This window comes from Amblyomma mixtum, chromosome 2 (assembly GCF_055824585.1).
Source record: "Amblyomma mixtum isolate Tamu chromosome 2, ASM5582458v1, whole genome shotgun sequence".
NCBI classification, from domain to species: domain Eukaryota; kingdom Metazoa; phylum Arthropoda; class Arachnida; order Ixodida; family Ixodidae; genus Amblyomma; species Amblyomma mixtum.
The window spans coordinates 183,154,299-183,176,358 of NC_143013.1; the positions used below are offsets into that span (position 1 = coordinate 183,154,299).

The following is a 22,060-nucleotide window of genomic DNA, read 5'->3' on the forward strand; positions in this document are numbered from 1 at the left end:
AAAGGCTACCTTAATGTGGAATTTAAGTTTGTAATCGGCACAAAAAGTTACTTGTCTGGTCTATGGTTGGCTGCATTGGATGCAAAAATAAAGGGACTTGTTTTAGTGCAGCTTCTTTACGCAATCAACATGTATTGCAGTTGATTGCGGCAGCGATTGCGCAGCGCATCGCCGACGTGCTACAAGTTGGTAGGGCCGGGAAGGTTTGTTAAGCTTCCCTAAGCTGCGTAAACGCTTGTGGGGTCATGTATGCAGTTTTAACGGCCGTGGTAAATCTAATCTTTTGGATTGTGCGTTTTTGTTGTTGTTTAGAATTTTGTGCTGTAATCACTCCTCGAAATGTATTCACCAGAACAAAGAGCACCCTTAATTCTATGGCGAATAAATCATCAAGCAACTGAAATCATGGTACGTTTCAGCTGTGCACCTATTCAGGGCACAAAAACGTTCATGCTAATTAAGAGTTTTATTCCATTCATGGAATGCATGCGCTGTACGTTTCTTTTTACAAAACTTTTCCCACTGCGCACTTTGAGCTAACGTATGCTGCTAAAGCGAAACATTCTAGAGCACGTAAGTAAGGGCATTAGCGTTCGTAACTTCTTAATCTATAATAGCACATGGGCCAAAGTGAAAATCGAAATTTATAAACCGATGAATTTTGCTAATGATTATTGTTAACGATGTGTTATATTCCGGCTCTTCACACAAAACACTCAAGATTCAATGCAGAAGTGATAGATAATTGTGGGACTTTTTAAAGGTTGGCATTGTCACTTAGTATTGTTTTAAATTATAGTTTATTACAAATAGTTGTTAATAAATGTCGGTGAAAAACAATTGTATACAGCGATCAAAGTTTTTTTCTCAGTAACATGTGACTGAAGAGTTGTTACTCAATTCAAATGGAAACGTAACGACACATAGGAATTTACTGCATACACATCTTATTGATATAGTGGATATATAGTTAATTTCTAGAAACCATTCGCGCTTTTTTATTTTTATAAGCTAAATATATTAAGTTCAATCCTTAAGAAATGTGTCTTGGTGTAAATTATTGTTTGTGAGAGACATGTCCCGGTTTAGTCTAAGATAGCGTCAAGCAAAGTTCAGGGCTCACTCATTTTGCAACGAATATGTAAAATGATAATAAGTAAACAAGTAAAATGAACTAGAATAAAGTCTGCACAAGTCGTTCTTGGTAGCGCACTGCGTTGTTTTTAGCTAAAACATCCTGTATGAAGATTTGTGGCGTCTCCTTGCCTGTCAGATTCTATTCGAAGAAGTTCTATTCCAGAACTATCGTCTCATTCCACCTACGTCACTCTGGTTTGGCTCAAGAGGACATTTGTGTTATTCTGTATTTTTAATTCTAGTTTAGAAAATAAAACATCCAACATCTGTATCTTTTTGCTCTTATTGTTCACAGAGCCAGCAAGGACCTCATAGTAGACGGCTTCTTTATTCCCAAGGGGACGGTCATTTTTTTCAACCTGTGGGCCGTGCTCAATGATCCATCACACTGGAATCAGCCGGAAAAGTTTGACCCGAGTCGATATGTCCACAACGATGAATCTATGGTGCCCAAAAAACCCCAGAACTTCATTCCATTCTCAATAGGTAGGTACCGATTACATTCCGACTGCTTCCTCGAGCAAACAGATGAGTTCCAAATGCTTGTATGTAATTGTGAAATTGTAGCCTGAACATTGTCCCCGAGCCTAAAGCAGCTTATTAATTTCGAGGGAAAATATTTCTTCTCTCTACGTGACACGTGCGACTATTGTTTGACAATGATAAATCTACCATTACTAGGATATAAAAACGATAATATTTCTCGTCGTCACTGGGGAGAAGACGCAATTGTAATGAGGCGACTCGCACAATTAGTATGGACGGCCACAGTCCTTGTTTCAGCGGTGCTGCTCAGCAGGCCAGCGTTCGGGAGCGCAAAGCCCAACTTCGTCAGCATCGTCTTTCTTCTTCTTCCTCTCCTTCGTCGGCGCTAGCTGCTGGGGCACCAAACCCGAACTCTCTTTCTTACAATACCCCCGGGGTGAAAAGGCGCCATCCTGGCGGTCTAAGGGCACAAGACGATAGCTGGGTCGTAGTAGGGCTTCAGGCGGTCTATGTGCGCAATTTCACGGCTGCGGCGGCGGTGATCAGGCGAAGGTGTGATGGGCTCGACGAGATAATTCACTGGGGATGTCTGCTGAACAACGCGATAGGGGCCCTGGTATTTGCGGAGCAATTTTGTAGACTGCCCTGTAGGAGAACACCCAAAGCCAAACCAAGGACTCAGGAAGATATGACGGCGGCAGACCGGAAGAAGCGGCGTGGGCGCTTTTCTGACGGTGCTGGTCGTGAGAAGTAAAGGAACTGGCGAGCTGACGGTATTCTTCGGCATGCGCAGCGGCCTGAGAGGTGGTTGTAAATTTGGTCGAATCGGGGTGGTTAGGGATTATGGTGTCCATGATGCAGGAACGCTCGCGTCCGTAGCGAAGAAAATACTGGGAAAAGCCAGTAGTGGCTTGCGTTGCAGAGTTGTAAGCGTAGGTAACGAAAGGTAGAACGCGATCCCAGTAGGAATGATCGGCAGAAATACACTTGGCCATCATGTCACCTAGAGTCTGGTTCAAGCGCTCGGTCATGCCGTTCGTCTGCGGATGGTACGAATACGTCTTGCGATGAACGATATGACACTCTCGAAGAAGGGCTTCCACGACGCCGGACAAGAAGACGCGACCCCGATCACTGAGCAATTCCCAAGGCGCACCGTCACAGAGAATGATGTTCTGAAGTATGGCGTCCGAAGCCATCGCAGCTGGTAACGGGGCAGTTTCCGCATAGCGCGTAAGATGATCAATGACGACGATGATCCAGCGATGCCCTGCGGCAGTGCTGGGAAGTGGGCCATAAAGGTCAATTCCAACACGGTCGAATGGCCGGGCTGGACACGGTAACGGTTGCAGAGGAGCAGGTTAGTGCGGTGGTGGGTTCTTGCGACGCAGACATTCCAGGCAAGAGCGTATGTATTGGCGGACAAAACGATACATACCCCTCCACAGAGAGAGAAATGAATTTTAATGAGGGAAAGGTGGAGAGGTCGGCCGGTGGTAACATGGCCCTGGCCTGCTACTCCACACAGGGGAAAGGGAAGAGGAGGAAAAGGAAAGTGCGAATGAAGGCTGATGATAGCATAATACTATGAGTTTCACGGGTGATGTCTACACACACACTCACACACGCCACACTGGCTGGCACTCGCATCGCGGTTAGTAGACGCACATAACTCATAAAACTGGTGTCTGCAACACAAACACCGACACATGTCATTAACCATGTAGGTTGTGCACAGGCAGTCACAGACGAATATCCAGGCCTGTTTCACACAAAAAGTTGAGCAGTGCCTTTATCACACGCCACCAATGAGAACGTCGCGTCCTGGCGCCCAGAAGAGTTTCCTCAGAGAGAGGGCGAGAGTCCAGTTGTTTCACGGTCGCCTCCAATGTTCTTATTGCAGAAGTATAGTTCGGGCAATCGCAAAGAAGGTGTCCAATAGTCTCTGGAGTGTGGCACTGTGCGCAATTTGGGTTACTTTCGATGCCGATCTTGTGAAGATAGTGTTTGGTGTAGGCAACGCAAAGCCGTAGCCGGTAGAGTAAAGTCCCATTACGTCGCACCACCATAGATGGCAAATGTAATTGTGAGCCAGCGTCAAGCTTACAGACGCGGTCCTGTTGATGATTCGAATCATGCCAGTGCGACTGCATTGCCGCTTGCATTAAATGCGCCAACAAGGCTCCAATGTCTGATCTAGAAAAGGCTATCTCAATGAAAGCACCATCACTATGTGCCATCCGAGCCTCGGCGTCAGCACGCTCGTTTCCCGCTATGCCGCAATGGCTCTGTATCCATTGAAACTTTATAATATGGCCGCGGTGCAAAGCTTCGGCTAACAAAGCACAATCTGCTGAACCAGCTGCTCGGATGCCCTTGGTTTTAGATAAGTTTGTACGACCTGCAATGCCGATCTCGAGTCGCAGAATATCGTCCATTGCTTCGCTGGCTGGTGACCAATATAAAGGACGGCTTCTCGTATGGCAGCCAATTCGGTTGCCGTAGAGGACGTTTTGTGCATGAGCCTGAAACGGTGACGTGAGGCATTTCCTGGCACTATCACCGCTGCAGCTGAAGAAGTGGTCGTAACGGATCCGTCCACGAAAACATACTGGGTGTCACTATACATAGATTTAATGTATGACAGCGCCAGCTGTTTCAGTCCGACTGTTGGAATGTGCGTCTTCTTTGTTATCCCTGGGATTGTTGTCCGTATACATGCTTTTGGTACTGCCCAAAGTGGCACCTCCGCAATCTGGTGTGGCGCGTAGTTCGAAGGCACCGCATTGCGCTGCATCCAAAGGGCTCTAGAAAAGGCTGCATCTGGACGCACCGCCCTAATGTTGGTCAGGGGGTGATGACGATGCCTGGTCAGATGCCGCAAATGCACACGAAGTGGCTCCTGTTGAAAATAAATTCGTGCTGGGCAGGCGCGGGCCCCATGTAGAAATGTGCCCCATGTAGAAGTTTTACATGTCAAACCCAAGCATACTCTTAAAGCACGAGCCTGCGCGCTTTCAAGCACACGCAGGCCTGATAGTTTGACGCCCGAGAGAACGGGTGCACTGTATCTCCAATAAAACCGAAGGCTCAGGCGGGTGAAAGTTTTCAGCAGACCGGTATGAGCACATTGCGGGTCCTCGTGGTAACTGGCAGAAATGGCGGAGCGGAGATACCTTGGAATCACGAGCAGCCATTTGCGACCATAGGGGAGGTAGTTCCCACCGTATAACAGCTGGTCCAGCACGACAAAGTGGTGAGCTAGAGGACGGAGGGCTCTAGAAGGGAGACGCGATGAGCGGTTGGCTAAGAAATCCAGAAGAGAAGTAATCCAAGGATCCTTGCGCTGTTCAGAAGCCATATGAATAGCGTCAAGAGAAGGTGACAGGCCGGATATAGATGTTGGGTCAGGATCAGAGGTCGCAGGGGAGCGCGAGAGAGCGTCGGCATCGGAGTGTTTACGACGGGAACGATAAATGACCCGAATGTCTTAATCTTGTAAACGGAGAGCGCTACGAGTGAGGTGGCAAGACGGATCTTTGACGACAGCAAGCAAAGGGCATGGTGATCTGTAATGACATCGAATGGGTGCCCTTGTAAGCAAGGACGAAATTTTGCGATCGCCCAAATAATCGCCAAACATTCTTTTGCCGTGACTAAATAATTAGTCTCCGCTTTTGTGAGCGCACGGCTCGCGTAAGCAACGACATACTCATTGAAACCAGGTTTCCGCTGAGCTAGAACGGCACCGAGACAAATGCCGCTGGCGTCCGTGTGGAGTTCTGTAGGCGCCGAAAGTTCAAAATGGCGCAAGATCGGGGGAGAGGTGAGGAGCTGGCGCAGCATTGAAAAAGCTTCGTTGCATGCAGTGGACCAAACCGACAAATCGGGGCTGCCAGCGAAAAGTTGTGTGAGCGGGGCAATAATGGTAGCAAAATTCTTGACAAACCGGGAAAAGTAGGAGCCAAGTGCAAGAAAGCTTCTGAGTTCTTTCAGGGATGTGGGGTTCGGGAAATGAGCAACTGCGTGGAGCATGGCAGGGTCCGGGAGTACACCATCTTTGGACACGCCGTGGCCTAGGATTGTCAGGTGTCGGGCGCCAAAGCGACACTTTTTCAAGTTGAGCTGCACGCCAGCGTCACTGGGACAGCGAAGAACACTCTCAAGGCGGAGAAGATGAGGCGGAAGATTCTGGGAGAAGATAATAACATCGTCCAAGTAGCAGAGGCATGTCTGTCATTTAAGCCCGTGGAGGATGTTGTCCATCATTCGCTCAAACGTAGCAGGCGCGTTGCAGAGACCAAATGGCATCACTTTAAATTCATACAGCCTACCAGGCGTCATGAGAGCTGTTTTCGGGCGTTCGACATCGGCCATCGGCACCTGCCAGTACCCAGAGCGCAGATACAACGAAGAAAAGTACTCCGCTCCCTGCAGGCAAGCAAGCGCGTCATCTATACGAGACAGGGCGTAGACATCCTTCCGAGTAATTTTGTTTAGCCAGCAGTAGTCTACGCAGAATCTAATGGAGCCGTCTTTTTTCTTGACGAGCACGACCGGAGGAGCCCACGGGCTGTGAGAGGGCTGGATCACTCCGCGGTGTAGCATGTCGTTCGTCTGTTCATCAATGATGCGGCGCTCAGAGGTGGAGACGCGGTAGGGGCGTTCGCGCAAGTGTCCGTCGGTGCCAGTGTCGATATGGTGCGGAACCACTGCCGCACAAACCAGCGGTGCTTGGTGAGAGTCGAAGGATGCACGGAAGCGCTGCAGCAAAGCGATGAGCTGGGCACGTAGGTGAGGTGCTAGAGCGGCATCGACAGAAGGAGAAAACATATCCGGGGAGGGCTAGGTGGCGACGTCGACGGGAAGAGTGAGGGCGTTGATGTCATGAATGTCAGGGTCATCAAGGACAGGAGAAGCGTCGTCGAGATTGATGACATCAACCGTGCCAACCGATTCTCCCCGAAGTAAAGCGGTGGGGAAAAACGACGGATTCGCGACGTACAGGGTGCCACAACCACCAGAAAGTGTGAACACGGCATGCGGGAGCATGACAGGTTTGTGGTGCGGTGGGCAAAAATGGGAGAGGGTGAATAGAGGACAGTAGCGTCAGAGAAGCCAGCACAAGTCAATGGCACAAGAATAGAAGAGAAAGCTGGTACGTCGATGAGGTAAGCGGCAAGAATAGGCGCGGAGGCAAAAGGGGAGGGGTCCAGAAGAACATCACACAGCGGCGACAAATCAATTTGAACACGTCCACAGTCAATGATGGCGGGATGCGCGGACAGAAATTCCCACCCGAGGATGATGTCGTGAGAGGAGCGGGCGAGTACGAAGAACTCAGTAGTGTAGGAGAGGCCTTGTATGACTAGGCGGGCTGTGCACGCTGCCAGAGGGCGAATGGGGTCAGCGCTGGCAGTGCGAAACCAAAGGTCAGAAAGTGGCATCGTCACTTTTTTTAGTTTCCGGCAGATGATTCGACTAATGATAGACACGGCAGCACCAGTGTAAATAAGCGGGTCAACAGAAACTCCTTCAATGAGCACTTCAATAACGCTCATAGGAGCGGTGATAGGGCATGAGACGGTCGTTGACGCTGCAGTTCTTGCCTCCGGAGAGAGCGAACGCCGTCGAGGAGACGGCGACCGATGGCTTCAGTTGTAGGAGTCGGAGCCAGACGGAGAAGGATCCTGAGGTGGCAGAGGAGAACAGACAGGGACGGAGGGCAATGGAGCGTCGTACGCCGGCGAGCGCCCGTAGTCATGAGGACCGGATCCCCGCGTGCGGCACCAGCGGGCCACATGACCAGCGCCACCGCAGGCATAGCATATCGGGCGGTTATCTGGGGTGCGCCACGGATTCATAGGGCGGGGACCGGTGCGAGACAAATGATGGTTAGTGAGTGGCAGTGTAGGGGAGAGTTGCTACTGAGGGTTCACTGTGACAGGTGGCGCATAAGTCGGAACAACCGGCTGAGGTAGTGGCCGGATGACTGCTTCAGCATATGTCAACGGTGCAGTGACCACAGGAGGAGGATTAGTGGTTAGCGGGACCTCAGCTACCTGCTCCTGGATGACACGCTGAATAGAAGGCGACAGCGATGGCGTTGGGGCGGGTTGGCAGGTAACCAGCGATAATTGACGGCCACCTCCTACCGCACAAGTTGCTTGATGTGCTCAAGAAGGGTCGCCTTATCGTTAGCACGACCGCCTACCACCAAGCTCTAAAGGTTATCGTCCGGGCAAATGGCACGCCGGGTGACAAGACGCTGTTTGCGGAGCTCGTCGTAGCTCTGACAAAACGAGACGACGTCGGAAACGGTTTGAGGATATTTAGGAATCAAAATTTGAAATGCGTCGTCCTGAATCCCTTTCAGAATGTGTCTGATTTTGTCAACCTCGCTCATGGATGGATTGAGCCGCTTACACAAGTCAACGACGTCCTCGATATAGCTGGTGAAATTCTCGCCATTCTGCTGGGCACGACTGCCAAACGTTGTTCGGCACGAAGTTTGCGAACAGTGGGGCGGCCGAAGACGTGAGTCAAGCCGGGTTTGACAGCCGCAAGGTAGTAAAATCTGCTTCGTGGTGTTGAGACGCGGGCTCTTAGTTGCCGTCGGGACGCGGGTCCGCTGTCGCCGACCAGCCGGAGCAATGAAGAGACGGGGGGGTTAAGGAGCAGCGTGAAAAAAAGGTATATGTATTTACATATTTACAACTAGCGAGAAGCACGATACATGGCACGATGTATCTCAACAGGAAAAAGACACAGACACAGGAGACGGGAGCCCTTAAATAGAGTCGGCACAGACTCCCGCCCCTTTTCGTCCAATCAGGAGCGTCCTGTTGGCTGATTGGCCGGCAAGGCTTGAACGCCAACCCGGGTAGCGTTCCCGTAGCTGTCCGGCCCGAACGCACAACGCGCTCCACGATGACGACGCGCAGGCTCGGGGAGACGCCGGCTTGGACGCCGTCCTTGGGGAGCGTCTCTGTAGCTCACCGGCCGAACGCGCAACACTGGGAGCGTTCCGGTGTTAGATATTCACGTTCACAACGCGCTCCACGATGACGACGCGCAGGCTCGGAGAGACGCCGGCTTGGACGCCGTCCTTGGGGAGCGTCTCTGTAGCTCACCGGCCGAACGCGCAAAACTGGGAGCGTTCCGGTGTTAGATATTCACGTTCACAACAGCTCGCCCCCGCCCGGAAAATCGTGCACGAAGGGAAGAGGTCCGCAGCCACTTCTCGAAGTGCCGAGGTCGGGGCTTAGTCTTTGTCCGCCGGCCGTCATAGGCTCGCCAACCGGTCTCTTCAGGTCTGGAAGGGAGGTGGTCTGGACCGGACACAACAGCAGCCAGCAAATGCCCTTCCATCTCCCCAGAGATCTGCCAGGCTTCTATACTACCAATACTTTCGCTGACAGGCGACAGGTTCAATCGCGAGTGCACCGTCGCATCACAGACTATTTTCTTCGCGAGTAGAAAAAAAAAGAAACAGAAGTTCACAAAACAGCAAAAAAAAAGTAACAGCCCGTCCAAATCCCTTCTATTCCTTTCCCTTTTCAGAAGCATCGGCTTAAGCCATCTACGTTGGCGTTTGCCTTTCCTTTTTTGTACTGAACCTCGAAGCTGAATTGATGCAGAGCAAGGCTCCAGCGCAGGAGGCAACCATTTTTGCCCGACATGCGTTCTAGCCAGGTTAGAGGACAGTGGTCCGTTTGTACGATGAACTTCGTACCAGAGACGTAGCAGGCAAGTTTTTGTATCGCCCACACTAGGCACGCGCATTCCTTTTCAGAAGCGCTGTATGCTTCTTCCCTGGCAGTTAGTTTCCTGCTTACATAAAGGATTGGGTGTTCGTTCCCTTGATCATCGGTCTGGCAAAGCACAGCACCCATTCCCCTGTTGCTCGCGTCACACTGGATTATGAACTGTTTTGTATAATCCGGGGACTTTAACACGGGATCCTTCCTCAGGGATTCTTTTAGAGTTAGAAAGGACTTTTCTTTCACGCAGTTCCAGGCGACGCGCTCTGGTTCAGTTTTGCGTAAAGCGTTGGTGAGAGCGCTAGCGATGTCCGAGTACCGCGGGATGTATTGCGGGTAGTACCCTACAAGACTGAGAAAGGCTCTCACATCATCCTTTGTTTTCGGTGGAGGGCACGTTGAAATGGCGAGCAGCTTTACCTCAGAGCTACGCATGTCTGTCTCCCTGCGATTGTCTCTCCATTTTCTACTGGAGGAACAAGACGAGAACGATTTGCTTTCTCTTGCTGTCTTGTCCCTTTCCTTACGCCTTGCGCACCAGACGCGACTTTCCATTTCGCGTGCGTAACGCTTCCGGTGGAACCGTCCTTTCTTTTTCTTTGTTCGTGGTGGCAAGTGACACCTTTCAGAAGTGTTTAATTTCTTGCGCACCCTTCCTTTTCGCTCGGTGTGAGGTTCGCACCTATCCGGTCTTTTGATTTTGCGTCTACTAAATGGAGCTATCTTAGCTCGGGGCTTTCTATCGCGATACCTATGCTTGTCCTGATAGCGACAAAACAACAGCCCCTTTCTTTTTAGCAGCGTGACACTCTTCAGCCGCGCCCTGCGCGGTCGCAGACCGACAGTAGCTTTAGCAGGCGGTACACGACAAAACCCGAAGGTCTTAAGTGCTCGTTGACCCCTGCGAGCTCCAGACGCCGCGCAACAATGATTCGTACCGCCCTCAGCCGCGCGTCTCCGACACCTGAGCAGTACTTTAAAAGTTGAATGCGAAGGGGGAAAGATCGAATATGAAAAAAATGTCTGGGAGCCTTCCTTTCTTAGTTCCTGAACACCCTTCCTTTCCTTTTTTTTCCAGGCGCGCGTTCTGCTGCCTTCTTTCACGCGGTAGCAGTGCGCGCTTCTTTGTGGCCCACTGCGCGTTTCACTCCTCCTGCAAAAACTTCTGCAGTGTCGCCACAATGGGGCAGGTGGCTTTCGCGTTCTTTGAAACCATCGAGTCAATTTGGCCTGCGTGCGGTGAGTGCCGTGGTGAAAGTCTTGCACGATTACATTGTCGACGTGCCTTCACCCTTATGACGTTTTCGGCCCGTCCTTTGTCCTTTCTCTGTGGACTACCCCTTGGCTTGGCTCTCTTTGCGCGAGGCCGCTTTTCGGAAGCTGCCCTAGAAGTTCTTTCTTGCACACCTCCCTTTCTAGTGGTGCGCTCACCCTTCACATCCGCTTTTTGACTCAGCACCGAGCCACCTTTCCCATTTGGATTTGAACTATCGGCTCGCGCTTTCGATGAGTCACGGCACGTCGTAACTTCAAATTGTTCCGACTGCACTTTACTTTCCGCTGAGTCTAGCAATCTGCTCTCCTGAGGATTGCTATCCGACCCCATGAAACTAACTACCTGGCCCGCAACTCTATCTAAACCACTCCCTTTGGGTAACGTTGCGTTCTGGCCTGGCGTTTCAGCGACGCCCTCAGGTGACTCACAGTCACTCTGATTGCAGCAAAGCGCCTCCAATAATTGGCTACTGTTGCTCACCAGCCGCATCGAAGGAGCGTCTCCTTTGAATCCTTCACTGCGCTGGCCTGTGAGCTCACTACTCTCTTCCTGAGAGATAACTGTCTCACTGTTAAAAGCAGCATCTGCTTCTGGGTTTAAACCTTCCCTGCCGTTACTTCCCTGAGCAACGGTTGTGTCCTCAGCTGACCAAGCGGGGTTCCTAGGCTGGTCGCTGACACACAGATGGGAGCGCTGCCCCCTTTTATCACTTCGGACTTTAGCGTCCCCCTCTCCTTTTGGACGGTTGTCCCCTTTTACTGCTCCGGCATTTTTAAAAACTGGCTTCGCGCCTGTTTCGTCTGCTCTATGCCTAGCGGGGTACCGTTGCTTGTACCTGTTGCTTGTACCACGACTTTCAAGCAACACGCGGCGTGACGCATACTCTTCCGCGAGTTCAGCAGCCTTCTCAACAGTGTTTACCTCTGCCCTGTCGAGAATCCACCAACGCATTCGATCCGGAATTGTGTCATAAAACTGCTCTAGACACATGCATTCCACGATCTTCCCTGCGTCCGCGTGAACGCCTGCGCTTTAACCACTCCACTAAGTTTGTTTTCAAGTTATAACCAAACTCGAGGTAAGACTCTTCTTTACACTTAGTGGCTTTTCTGAAACCCTGGCGAAAAGCCTCGGCAGACAGGCGGTACTTCTTTAGGAGGCTTGCCTTCACGGTCTCATAGTCCTCCGACTCTTCCGCACTCAGTCTCCCGATCGCGTCCGCTACCTTACACGGCAACAGGCTCAATAGTTGCTGTGGCCACCCATCTTTCCCAAGATTGTTTTTTTGGCATGTCCTTTCAAAGTTCACCAAAAAAATACCAATGTCCTCGCCTAGCTGGAAGGGTTGCATGAAATCTTTAATTTTGATTGTTTCCCTCCCTCCTGTGCTAGAGGATGGTGGCTGAGCGACGCCGGCCTCGGCTCTCTTCGCCTCCGCGTCTAGTTTCTTTAGGTCAATTTCCTGCTGTCGGAGTGCTAACTCGAGCTCCTTCTCTCGAAGCTGAAGCTCGCGATCGCGTTGCTTCTGTTCCAGCTCGCGCTGTTCCTTCTCAGCTGCTTCCCTTTCCTTCTCAGCCGCTTCCCTTTCCTTCTCAGCCGCTTCCCGTTTCTCTTCAGCTGCTTTCCTTTCCTTAATCAATTCCCATGTCTCGATAAGCTCTTCATCGTCCGCACCGCAAGATATTATTGCCTCTATGATTTGCGGTTTCCGCACGGCCTTCCCAAGTTCAACCCCTAATTCTTTGCTGATCAAAATTAGATCCGGCTTTTGCAAAGATTTCAGGTCCATGATGCGCTCAGACACCCGACCGGTCCCCTATCTCTTCTTAGCAATGCGTAAAACAATCAGTACTCAGAGCACTGCCAAAGAAAGCCTGCCAGCATTGACGCTAAATTCAAAAGCCTGGCAAAATACCTCAGGGAAGAAAGGTCGGACACTCACAGAGCCACGATCATGGGGTCCACCAACGTGGGAGCTCTTGCAACTGCGAACGCTGCTAGGCGATGCGAAGAGCTGACTTCGATCCCAGCGCTGCCATCCAGTTGTTGGTACGCGGGCTCTCAGTTGCCGTCGGGACGCGGGTCCGCTGTCGCCGACCAGCCGGAGCAATGAAGAGACGGGGGGGTTAAGGAGCAGCGTGAAAAAAAGGTATATGTATTTACATATTTACAAGTAGCGAGAAGCACGATACATGGCACGATGTATCTCAATAGGAAAAAGACACAGACACAGGAGACGGGAGCCCTTAAATAGAGTCGGCACAGACTCCCGCCCCTTTTCGTCCAATCAGGAGCGTCCTGTTGGCTGATTGGCCGGCAAGGCTTGAACGCCAACCCGGGTAGCGTTCCCGCAGCTGTCCGGCCCGAACGCACAACGCGCTCCACGATGACGACGCGCAGGCTCGGGGAGACGCCGGCTTGGACGCCGTCCTTGGGGAGCGTCTCTGTAGCTCACCGGCCGAACGCGCAACACTGGGAGCGTTCCGGTGTTAGATATTCACGTTCACAACGCGCTCCACGATGACGACGCGCAGGCTCGGAGAGACGCCGGCTTGGACGCCGTCCTTGGGGAGCGTCTCTGTAGCTCACCGGCCGAACGCGCAAAACTGGGAGCGTTCCGGTGTTAGATATTCACGTTCACAACAGTGGTTACGGAACCATAAGTTGGTGACGTTGGTCAAGTATGAGATGACGTTCGTGCGCTTAACGACGTCATCCTATTTGTTGTGAGCGCTCACGCGTTCGTAAGAGGCGAACCATTCTTCTAAGTCGGTATCGTCAGTGCCGCTGAAGATCGTAGGGCCGCGCTGACGGATGGCACCGAAAGAGATTACAGTGGTGGGAACACGCTGGGCAGTTGCCGGAGTGTCGGACGTCGTGGTAGAGCCTGGTAGCCTACGTATCGTGGCATAGCTCCAAGGGGATGTCAGGCAGCATCTCCACCAAGTGTAATGAGGCTTCGCGCACAATTAGTATCGACAGCCACAGTCCTTGTTCCAGCGGTGCTACTCAGCAGGCCAGTGTTCCGAAGCGCAAACCCGAACTTGTTGTTGTTAGCCTTTGAAAAGATAGCACATACCCACACTGGGGGATCAACCAAGAATCTGGAGGTAAAGGTTGCTCTTCACCTGTACATAGTAACGGCAAAAGGAAAGCACACGGGAGAGCAGCACCAGAGGAGTCTACCACTAGGAGGGTAGAGAGTGAAAAATGGTAGGACTTTGGATTGGAGACAGAGAGAAAGAAATAGAGAGAAAAAGAGATTAATTGGAAATATTATAAAGCATAAAAACGAAAATACTGTAAGCTTTATCAAGGCAGTTGATGAGATTCGTCAGCTTCGCCTTTCTTCTTCCTCCTCTCCTTCGTTGGCGCTAGCTGCTGCCCACTCTCTTTCTTACACAATGCATTATATTAAGGAGAGCGTAGATATCCGCCACAGTGTTTCAGATGATTATTCTGAACGCAAATTATGACTGAACGCAAATTGAGCCTGTTTGGTTTCGGGACACCATTGAAGGCATTATCAGGGTAAACAAACGAGAGGAAGAAACTCGGCTAACGTAAACAACGGACGCGAGCGCCTGAAATAAACGGCACAGATACCAGCGCATACTACAGCGAAAAGATCTTATCGGAACATCTTATCGGAACCTCTTATAGGAAACTGCAGTGGTGGCTTTCGGTGAGCAGTGAACACGAACGCACGTGAACACAGCTAAACGCACACCAAACCCAAGATGACGAAGGGAGCGCGAGCAAGGAATGGTCACATGACAGCTCTCTAATCCGCCCTCACCGCCGCGGCACAAGCACCGGCTCCAGCCAAGCGTGCTACGATCCGCTTCTAACAGGCGTGTGTGTCCACTGAAGCCGTCGCACTAGCCGCTTTTGAAAAGCGGGACCGAACGATTGACTATCCTAAACTGACCAGCGCCGCCACGGTGGCTTAGTGGTTATGGCGCTCGGCTGCTGACCCGAATGTCGCGGGTTCGGTCCTGGCTGCGGCGGTCGAATTTCAATGGAGGCGAAATGCTAGAGGCCCGCGTACTCTTTGATGCCAGTGCACGTTAAAGAACCGCAGGTGGTCTAAATCTTCAGAGCCCTTTATTCCGGCGTCTCTCATAGCCTCAGTTGCTGTAGGACGTTAAAGTCCCAGAAATCAAACCATACCTTTATGCGGTTGCATTGACTGGCTCTACATGGCGTTCTTTCTGTCATCCATGGATTAGTCTACAATGATGCGCGTCCACAGGAAGCTAGATGGCGAAGTGAAAACGCGGCAGGCGTGGAGCGAGCGCGTTAGCGTTGTGAAAAAATTGGCTACGGTTTTTTCTGGTTAACCGTAGTTGAATTGGGAAAGCAACTTGGCACGTGGTCTACGCAGCGTCTCATTCCGACGCTCTCGAGAACTCAAACCAGTCTCCTCCGCAGTGGAAGAATCACTCCTGCACGTGGCACGACTTCTTCTAGCCGTACCTTCGTTACGACGCTTCTCTAGTCGTGCAGCTGCGTTCTTGTGCCGTCTCTTGAGCGTGTTGTCTCATCATCTCTTCGTTCTTTCGTGGTTGCCTCTCTTTCGTGCTCTCCGCAACGACTAGAGTCCGCTATTGTTGTTGTTGCGACTGAAAGAAAGACGAAAACCAATTTTCACGGGCCTGCCGACTGGCTCGAGCAGAGCCACCACCGCTGCCACGTGCAGATAGAGGAGAATTGAAAGACGTGAGAGGAAATAGTGAAAGAACAGACACGCGTCGCAACAACCGCGTCCGCTGAAGCAGAGCCACCCGATGTAACAGATACGCCAAGAATATACTGTGGCGAAGCGGGTATATATATATATATATATATATATATATATATATATATATATATATATATATATATATATATATATATATATATATATATACATACCCTCCACGAAGCGACAGCGCCTCTCCTTCTGCCCCAACGGAGCACACCTGGTGGAGCGAGCGGCGACGGCAGCGGCGTCGACGGTGGCGCCAACTGTTGGAGAGCGGCTGCGGCGTTTCTAGGCAACGGCGGCTCAAGGTCGTTCGTGGGCAATGGCATGCTTCTGAAGTGCGACCACGCAATGAGCCGAGCTGGCTGGCGGTCAAAGGAAACCGGCGTTTCTTTTTTTTACTTACGAGCGACGTCACATAAGCTCGACTGCCTATGTTAGCCACCGCTGGCATCACCGTGGCGCAAATTAATAAAGGCATAAGAGCAGCATAGCTGCTGCCGAAGCAGTCGACGTCGCTGCTTCGGCGGACACGGTTGTTGCGATAAAAGCCTTGTCACTAGATTCTTTCCCACAGCTCACCATGAACTGCCTTCCGCCTGCACACCGCAGCAACAGCTAACCAGCTGCAGCCAGTCGATTCGGCCTTGCACGTTCCTCCTGGCTATGTTCAGAGCGGCCGCACAGCACCGCGAGCAAATCCTCTTAGCTGCCGCCCCATGTTCACATCACGTCATTCTAAAACCGCTAATTTCATAAGGCAGCCACAAACCGCAGAGATAACGTTCCAAACGATGACGCAGGCAACACTGCGTTGACACTGACACAAACACCTTTCCTTTAGAATACGCTGTGTTAAGCTATTAGCGTACCCGTTTGTGAATTTTAGAGCTGAGCTCCTTGGCACCCGTTTCTGCGTTTCATGGCGTCGCCGTTGTCCGTTGTAAGCAGCAGTGGATACCATAGTTGCACTTGAAGGTGCGAAAGCAATGGAGCTAAAGCTTGGGAAGCAGAGGGAAGGCGCATAACTGCCCTGTTGACACAATGGACCCCTCAATCCAGGTTTAAGCTTTGCGGCGGTAGTCACAGATGTGCGCTGCATGCGTTGACATTGACAACGTTTTGCCAGAAACCTGGCGCTTAAGCCATATGCCGTCGTCGTTCATTGTGTTTATTGGCATTGGTGTTGTCAACGTTTTACACTCCGATCATTTTAAGGAAAGGAAGTGCGCATAACTGGCTCCGTAGTACCCGTGTGGGCTACTTGGTGTACATCAGGCATGTACATCAGCGTTGTACTGTTATTCACTTCTCCTCGTGTCTCGTAGTTTCGCTGGGGAAGTTATGTCTGATGGCTCCCTGGGTCAGTGGGTGGCTGAATCACGCTTGTAGATACGTGGGGTGATGAGAGAGAGAGAGATGTGGCTGCATGCGTTAACGCTGACAAAGCTGAGTGAACTTTCGCGATCAGCCATTAACTGCCACCTGCCAGGGAGGCAGGTTGTGTGGGCACTTTAATGTAGATTTAAAGGCAAAGAAAGAGGAATTGCTTACCACTTATACGGAGGAACATCCCGTTTCTGTCGCTCGTAACGCCTCCAACGGCTGTGTCTCCCTCGCGAAATACTTGTATATACCTCGCCTTTGAGAACCAGGCATTGGTGCAGCAAGTCGAGCATATATCCATCTATTTTTGCTACCACAAAGCTTCCTTCAAGAGAATCAAGAACTGTTTGTGAGTGTTTCTTGAAGAAGGAATGTGTGAAAAATAACAACTTGTCTGTAATTGCACATACATGTCTTCCTCAAATTCTTTGCCTCAGTCTATGGAAATGCTAAAAGAGGTCATGAGATGCACTCAAATTTCGCATTTCGAAGTAACGTAATCGTCGCCAATTTTTTTCTCACCCGTGTCTTTGTCTTCCTGCTGGGAAATGCCAGAATTTTCGTTTACTTGCATATCCTTGATTTTTGCTCTAAATAATCCGCACAAATTACTACAGTCGTACCGAATGGTTAGTTCGTATCAGCATTGTGCCAATGCACTTTGGCGAGAATTTCTCTCCCTCCTTTCAGATACCCCACCCTCACTACTCCATCCACTCCGCAATAATCTGCTGCAATAGATATTCAACGCCTAATCCTTAATGCTCGTTCTCACTCAGTTTTATTGTTTATTGCGCAGTTACATGCATGCATCTGCGCTCCTTACTCTTCTCTGATCGCTGTTCTTTGATGAGTGAACTCTTTTTCCGGTCAGCTGAAGAGATATGTGGTTCCCTCACCTCTTCTGCACAGACAATGTGCAGCCTTCCAGCTCGATTCAAGGGTTTCAAATGTAGTCTGCGCTTTTTTCCACCTTTTGTATGAACGACGTCCGAGTGTTGAACACAGTGTGTAGCGATAAGCACGTTAACAGCAGGATAGCTATGACGTCCGTTCTTCCGAGCTTCAAATTTCTTGATCCTGCTGCTCTGTTGCAGTAAGCATCTGATCTTCGAGCGGCATGGAACATATTTTGCGGAAACGTGGAGAATTTATTTATTTGAAATTTTGCGTCATGGTGGGCTCAGATAACTCTATTTATCGGGGTCATTGAACGTCTTTTTATGCGACATATATCTCTCGTTAACGCATTCCTCTTATAGACATGTTCAGCATTTGACGCGTAACTTTTGAGCCCCCACGTCCCCATGACAATTTTCTTCGTCTGGTGTTCTTGAATTTCATCATCTTGTGTTCGCGCAAAAAGTCCGGGTTGATCGAAATATTCGCGACGGGTATCAAAGAAGGGTATCAAGATAACCGTATCATTGTCTATGGTTGCGCCAGTAGCTATGTTTTAATTGGGCGAACTTGTGGAACCCAAGAGATGTCTGCATAGCCATGATAGGGCAGTGGCAACCAGCACCCTCTCCGCGCCCACAGAACACTGCTGGACAGGACAGGAGCGAAGTTAGGGTGCCTAGGGACGGACGCGTATGCTAGCGCTGCCTCCAGTCTTGCCGTGTAAGACCCAGCTACTATGTTTGTTTTTGTTAGATGGCGCGGAAACGATGTTCTGCGTAAAGTGACTAATTCTGTGATTCCCTGCGGTCTCTATATATTCCTGTCACCCAACACGTATAGGTAATACATAGAGGGACTGCGCTTCGCGTATTGTCGTCCAAATGATGCGTGAAAAAGTGCAAAGCATGTTGGTTGGTTTATGGTGTTTAACGTCCCAAAGCGACGCGGGCTATGAGAGACGAGGTAGTGGAGGGCTCCGGAAATTTCGACCACCTGGGGTTCTTTAACGTGCCCTGACATCCCACAGTACACGCGCCCCTGGAATTTCGCCTCCATCGAATTTCAACCGGCGCGGCCAGTACCAAACCCGCGTCTTTCGGGTCAGTAGCCGAGCACCATAACCACTAAGCCACCACGGCGGCTTAAAGTGCAAAACAGGAAGGGCGTCGGGCAAGTTCACACAACCTCTCTGGCGCCATTCACCAAACGTTAAGGGGTCCATGAAAGGATGTTCGAGGTTGCCTATAATATGTTTGCATTATCTAGAATACAGGCCACTCAGCGTTCATGCCGCGTACTGCACCTCAAAAGAAACCGATCATTGAAAGTATATTTTAAAAATTAGCGTTTCCGCGCCTCACGGCGACCTGCAGTGCCCAGCTTTCGTCCGAATCCGAGCAACGCGCCATGCCGCACTCTTTACGTAACCAGCGAAAGGCTGCCATTGGTTCACAATGACGCCTCTTTCTGACGTCATACAGCTCCCATGGCGGCGGCCGCAAGCTCCGCACCCTCCTCCCGCACGCGTCGGCAGCCGGCAGAGGGACCGAGTGGGTGGTGCCGGCAGAGGCGCCGACAAGCCAGCGCGCAAAAACTAACAAGAGAAGAAAGGCGCGAAGAGGAGTAAATTCAACTTTCGACAGGAGATAACTAGCTTTAACAAAACGCTTTAAAAAAAATCTTGCTAGAAAATATTTGTAAAGCGGTGTCCTTTAACATCCTAGGCATGCCGCAAGTTTATTGGGATCCCCTTTAGAGCCTCTTTAACAAAAGGTAATGAGAGTTGTGGACTGGAAAGACATGCAGGTAAAAGTTTATAAATGAAGGACATCATGGAAATTTTCGATTCGATTATGAGTTCGCGTTGTTATGTGACCAAGGAAAGAATAGCAGCGCAGGATTGCGGCCATAAGCACTCGGAATCAGGAAGGGGAAAGAAAAAATGTGACAAAAAATTCGGAGGAGGTACTTGAGCTCCGCCTTTAGGGTGTGACATGATAGCGTTATTGGATTAATTCTCATATATGCGGAATTAGCCATTCTCTACTTAAAATTAATACATTTGTGGCAGTCATCGTATCACTCCTGACGCAGTGGTGCAGCGGTTAAGCTACGGACGGTGAAACGGACGCGCGAGCGGCAAATCACGTAGAAGCGCGGCCGGGCGCCTTGCCGAAAGGCGCGGTACTCAAGTTGCAGTCGCAGTTCGTCGGTATATCTTTCTCGACAAACCCAGTGCCACGAACACCAGCATGGCTTCTGCGCACAACGAACGGGCAGCAAGCCGCAAGCTTCGTGTTGAACGCATGTTGGATGTGCGCTGCGTTGTTCGGCGCTTGACGTGTGACTCCTGGGTCCCCGCACGGCCCCACTGCGCCCGAATGAGACGAGCGGGAGGCGCTGCCGTTGTTGTGGTGGTAAAAACGTTTATTTCCTCTGTAAAGAGGTAGTTACATAGAGGTTGTTCTGGGGTCAGGCTGAGTGTCCTTCCCCTCACAAGCACTAGGTGGAGTCCATAGTACGGGACCCCAGGGGCTTCCACTGCCACCATTGCTCGTTCACAATCATAGCCTTTTGGGCTTTCAGGTCGGAACATGCTCGTAGGGTCGCCTCCCAGTCCTCCCGGGTGGGGTTTGGGTTGGGAGTAAAGGCAGGGTTGGAGGAGCGCGCCCACGCCATGTGGTGTTCGTGATGAGGCGGAGAAACAGGCCTTCTTCCGCTCTCGTTAAACCTTTACATGGGTGGGGGGGGGGGACATTTTATGTCTATTTTGGTATAGTTGACAGAAGCCAACAGCCACAGAAACCAAGGGGCACAGGGGATTTTTTTCTTAAAGTAACTTATTTATTTTGTGGTGTTGATCAATTTAGAATATTACTGAATATGTTATCGCTTAAAGATAATTGATTAGAAAAACAGAAGAAAAAACAACCACATGCCGCCGGTGGGATCCGAACCCACGACCTTCGATTTAGGCGTCCGGTGCTCTACCTCTGAGCTACGGCGACGGCTGTCAATTCTTCTGCTTTCGGGGGTATTTATGTTTACAAGTAACCTAACCTTGAGAGTGTTCATCAGCGCCACCCACGTTCATAAGCGGCGGACGTAGAACGTCCTGAGTTACCGCAGGTGTGACGTAGAACGTCATCGAACGGAGAGGGTGGAAGCTGCGTGAGAACCCTCTTATGCTTCCTATGGCGTCAAGGCTGCCAGAATCGAGGCCCTCATTATTTCCCTGAAAGTGTAGGCGGCCGTGGCTTCCGCTGCTTCTTCAAAGAAGGCGGGGGACGGGGTTGCCCGGTTAGAGAGCGCGCGGGCGGCTGCGTCTGCTGCCTCGTTTCCTCCTAGCCCCGAGTGGGCTGGAGCCAAGACTATGAAGCGGTGGGATGGACGTCGTGCTTTCGAGCTGTTTTGCAGTAGCCGGTAGGCCAGGTACAGGACCCAGCCCAATTGGACGTTCCGACACGCCCCTCGCGAGTCGGTTATGATTGTGTTGGAATCAGTGTTGCCGCTAACGCGATGGCGACTTCCACTGCTTGGGTTAGGTTTCGCGGTTCGAAGTTGAGCCCGTTCCCCATTTTGGACTCGTGCGCTATCTGTTGGGGCAGTGGCATGCATTGCGAGTAGAAAGGGGAGAGAGTGGTGTTAGTGGGCGCCACCTGATACGCTACGTACGCACCAAGAGAAGAGGAAAAGTAACGGAAACGTACTTTGCTACTTGCTTAACTGCACCTTCTATCATTTTATTGCACATAATTACTAAAATACACCACTGTACATGTCTGCAAAGAATCATTCTAAGACAACACCATATTCACTATACGCGCCTTTGTTCATTCCAAACTCTCGAGCTAGCGTGGCGGACTGGTTAGCTCGCTCGTCTCGCATTCCGGAGGCCCTGGTTCGATTCCTAAACTCCACAAATTTCCTACTCGATTTTATTTATTCGTCCCTTTGGAATATTTCGCTCAGGGCCAACGCCGCCGTCGTCCACGATGACACGGCCTTTTCTGCGACACGGGGCCCTTAACGCTTCCGCGTTAAAAGTAGAGTATTCTTCAACTGTCTGGCAAGGAGAAGACACTTTACGAGAAAAAGGTTATCAAACTTGTTGGGGAATGCACCTCATTTAGGGTAAGAAGAGTCAGCAGGTGCATATCGTCACGTAGTGGTGACTGAAGTCTGGCGAACAGGAACACAGCGAGAATGTCTTCGAAACAAAACTCTTTATTCGGGCTGACTTGCGCCCGCAAAGAACTGAATCACTCGGCGGCGGCGTAGCAACAAGCGTGCTCGGCGGTCGTCGAAGAGAATGAACGCCGCTGTCGGCCGTGCTCTTTTTAAAGCTGATAGCGAATCTTC

The 22,060-nt window shown here is 50.8% G+C and overlaps 1 protein-coding gene and 1 long non-coding RNA gene across 2 annotated transcripts in view; one reads left to right on the forward strand and one right to left on the reverse strand.

Moving 5' to 3' along the window:
* LOC149361772 (uncharacterized) overlaps positions 1-22,060 on the reverse strand; it is a 232,558-nt gene that overhangs the window by 176,085 nt on the left and 34,413 nt on the right. The window lies entirely within an intron of this gene.
* The window catches only part of LOC149361775 (cytochrome P450 2B11-like), a 37,623-nt gene that overhangs the window by 9,042 nt on the left and 6,521 nt on the right, over positions 1-22,060 (forward strand). The window contains exon 5 of the mRNA XM_089572815.1: positions 1,433-1,623. Within this exon, the coding sequence (XP_089428941.1) occupies positions 1,433-1,623 (191 nt within the window). The remainder of the gene's footprint in view (positions 1-1,432; positions 1,624-22,060) is intronic.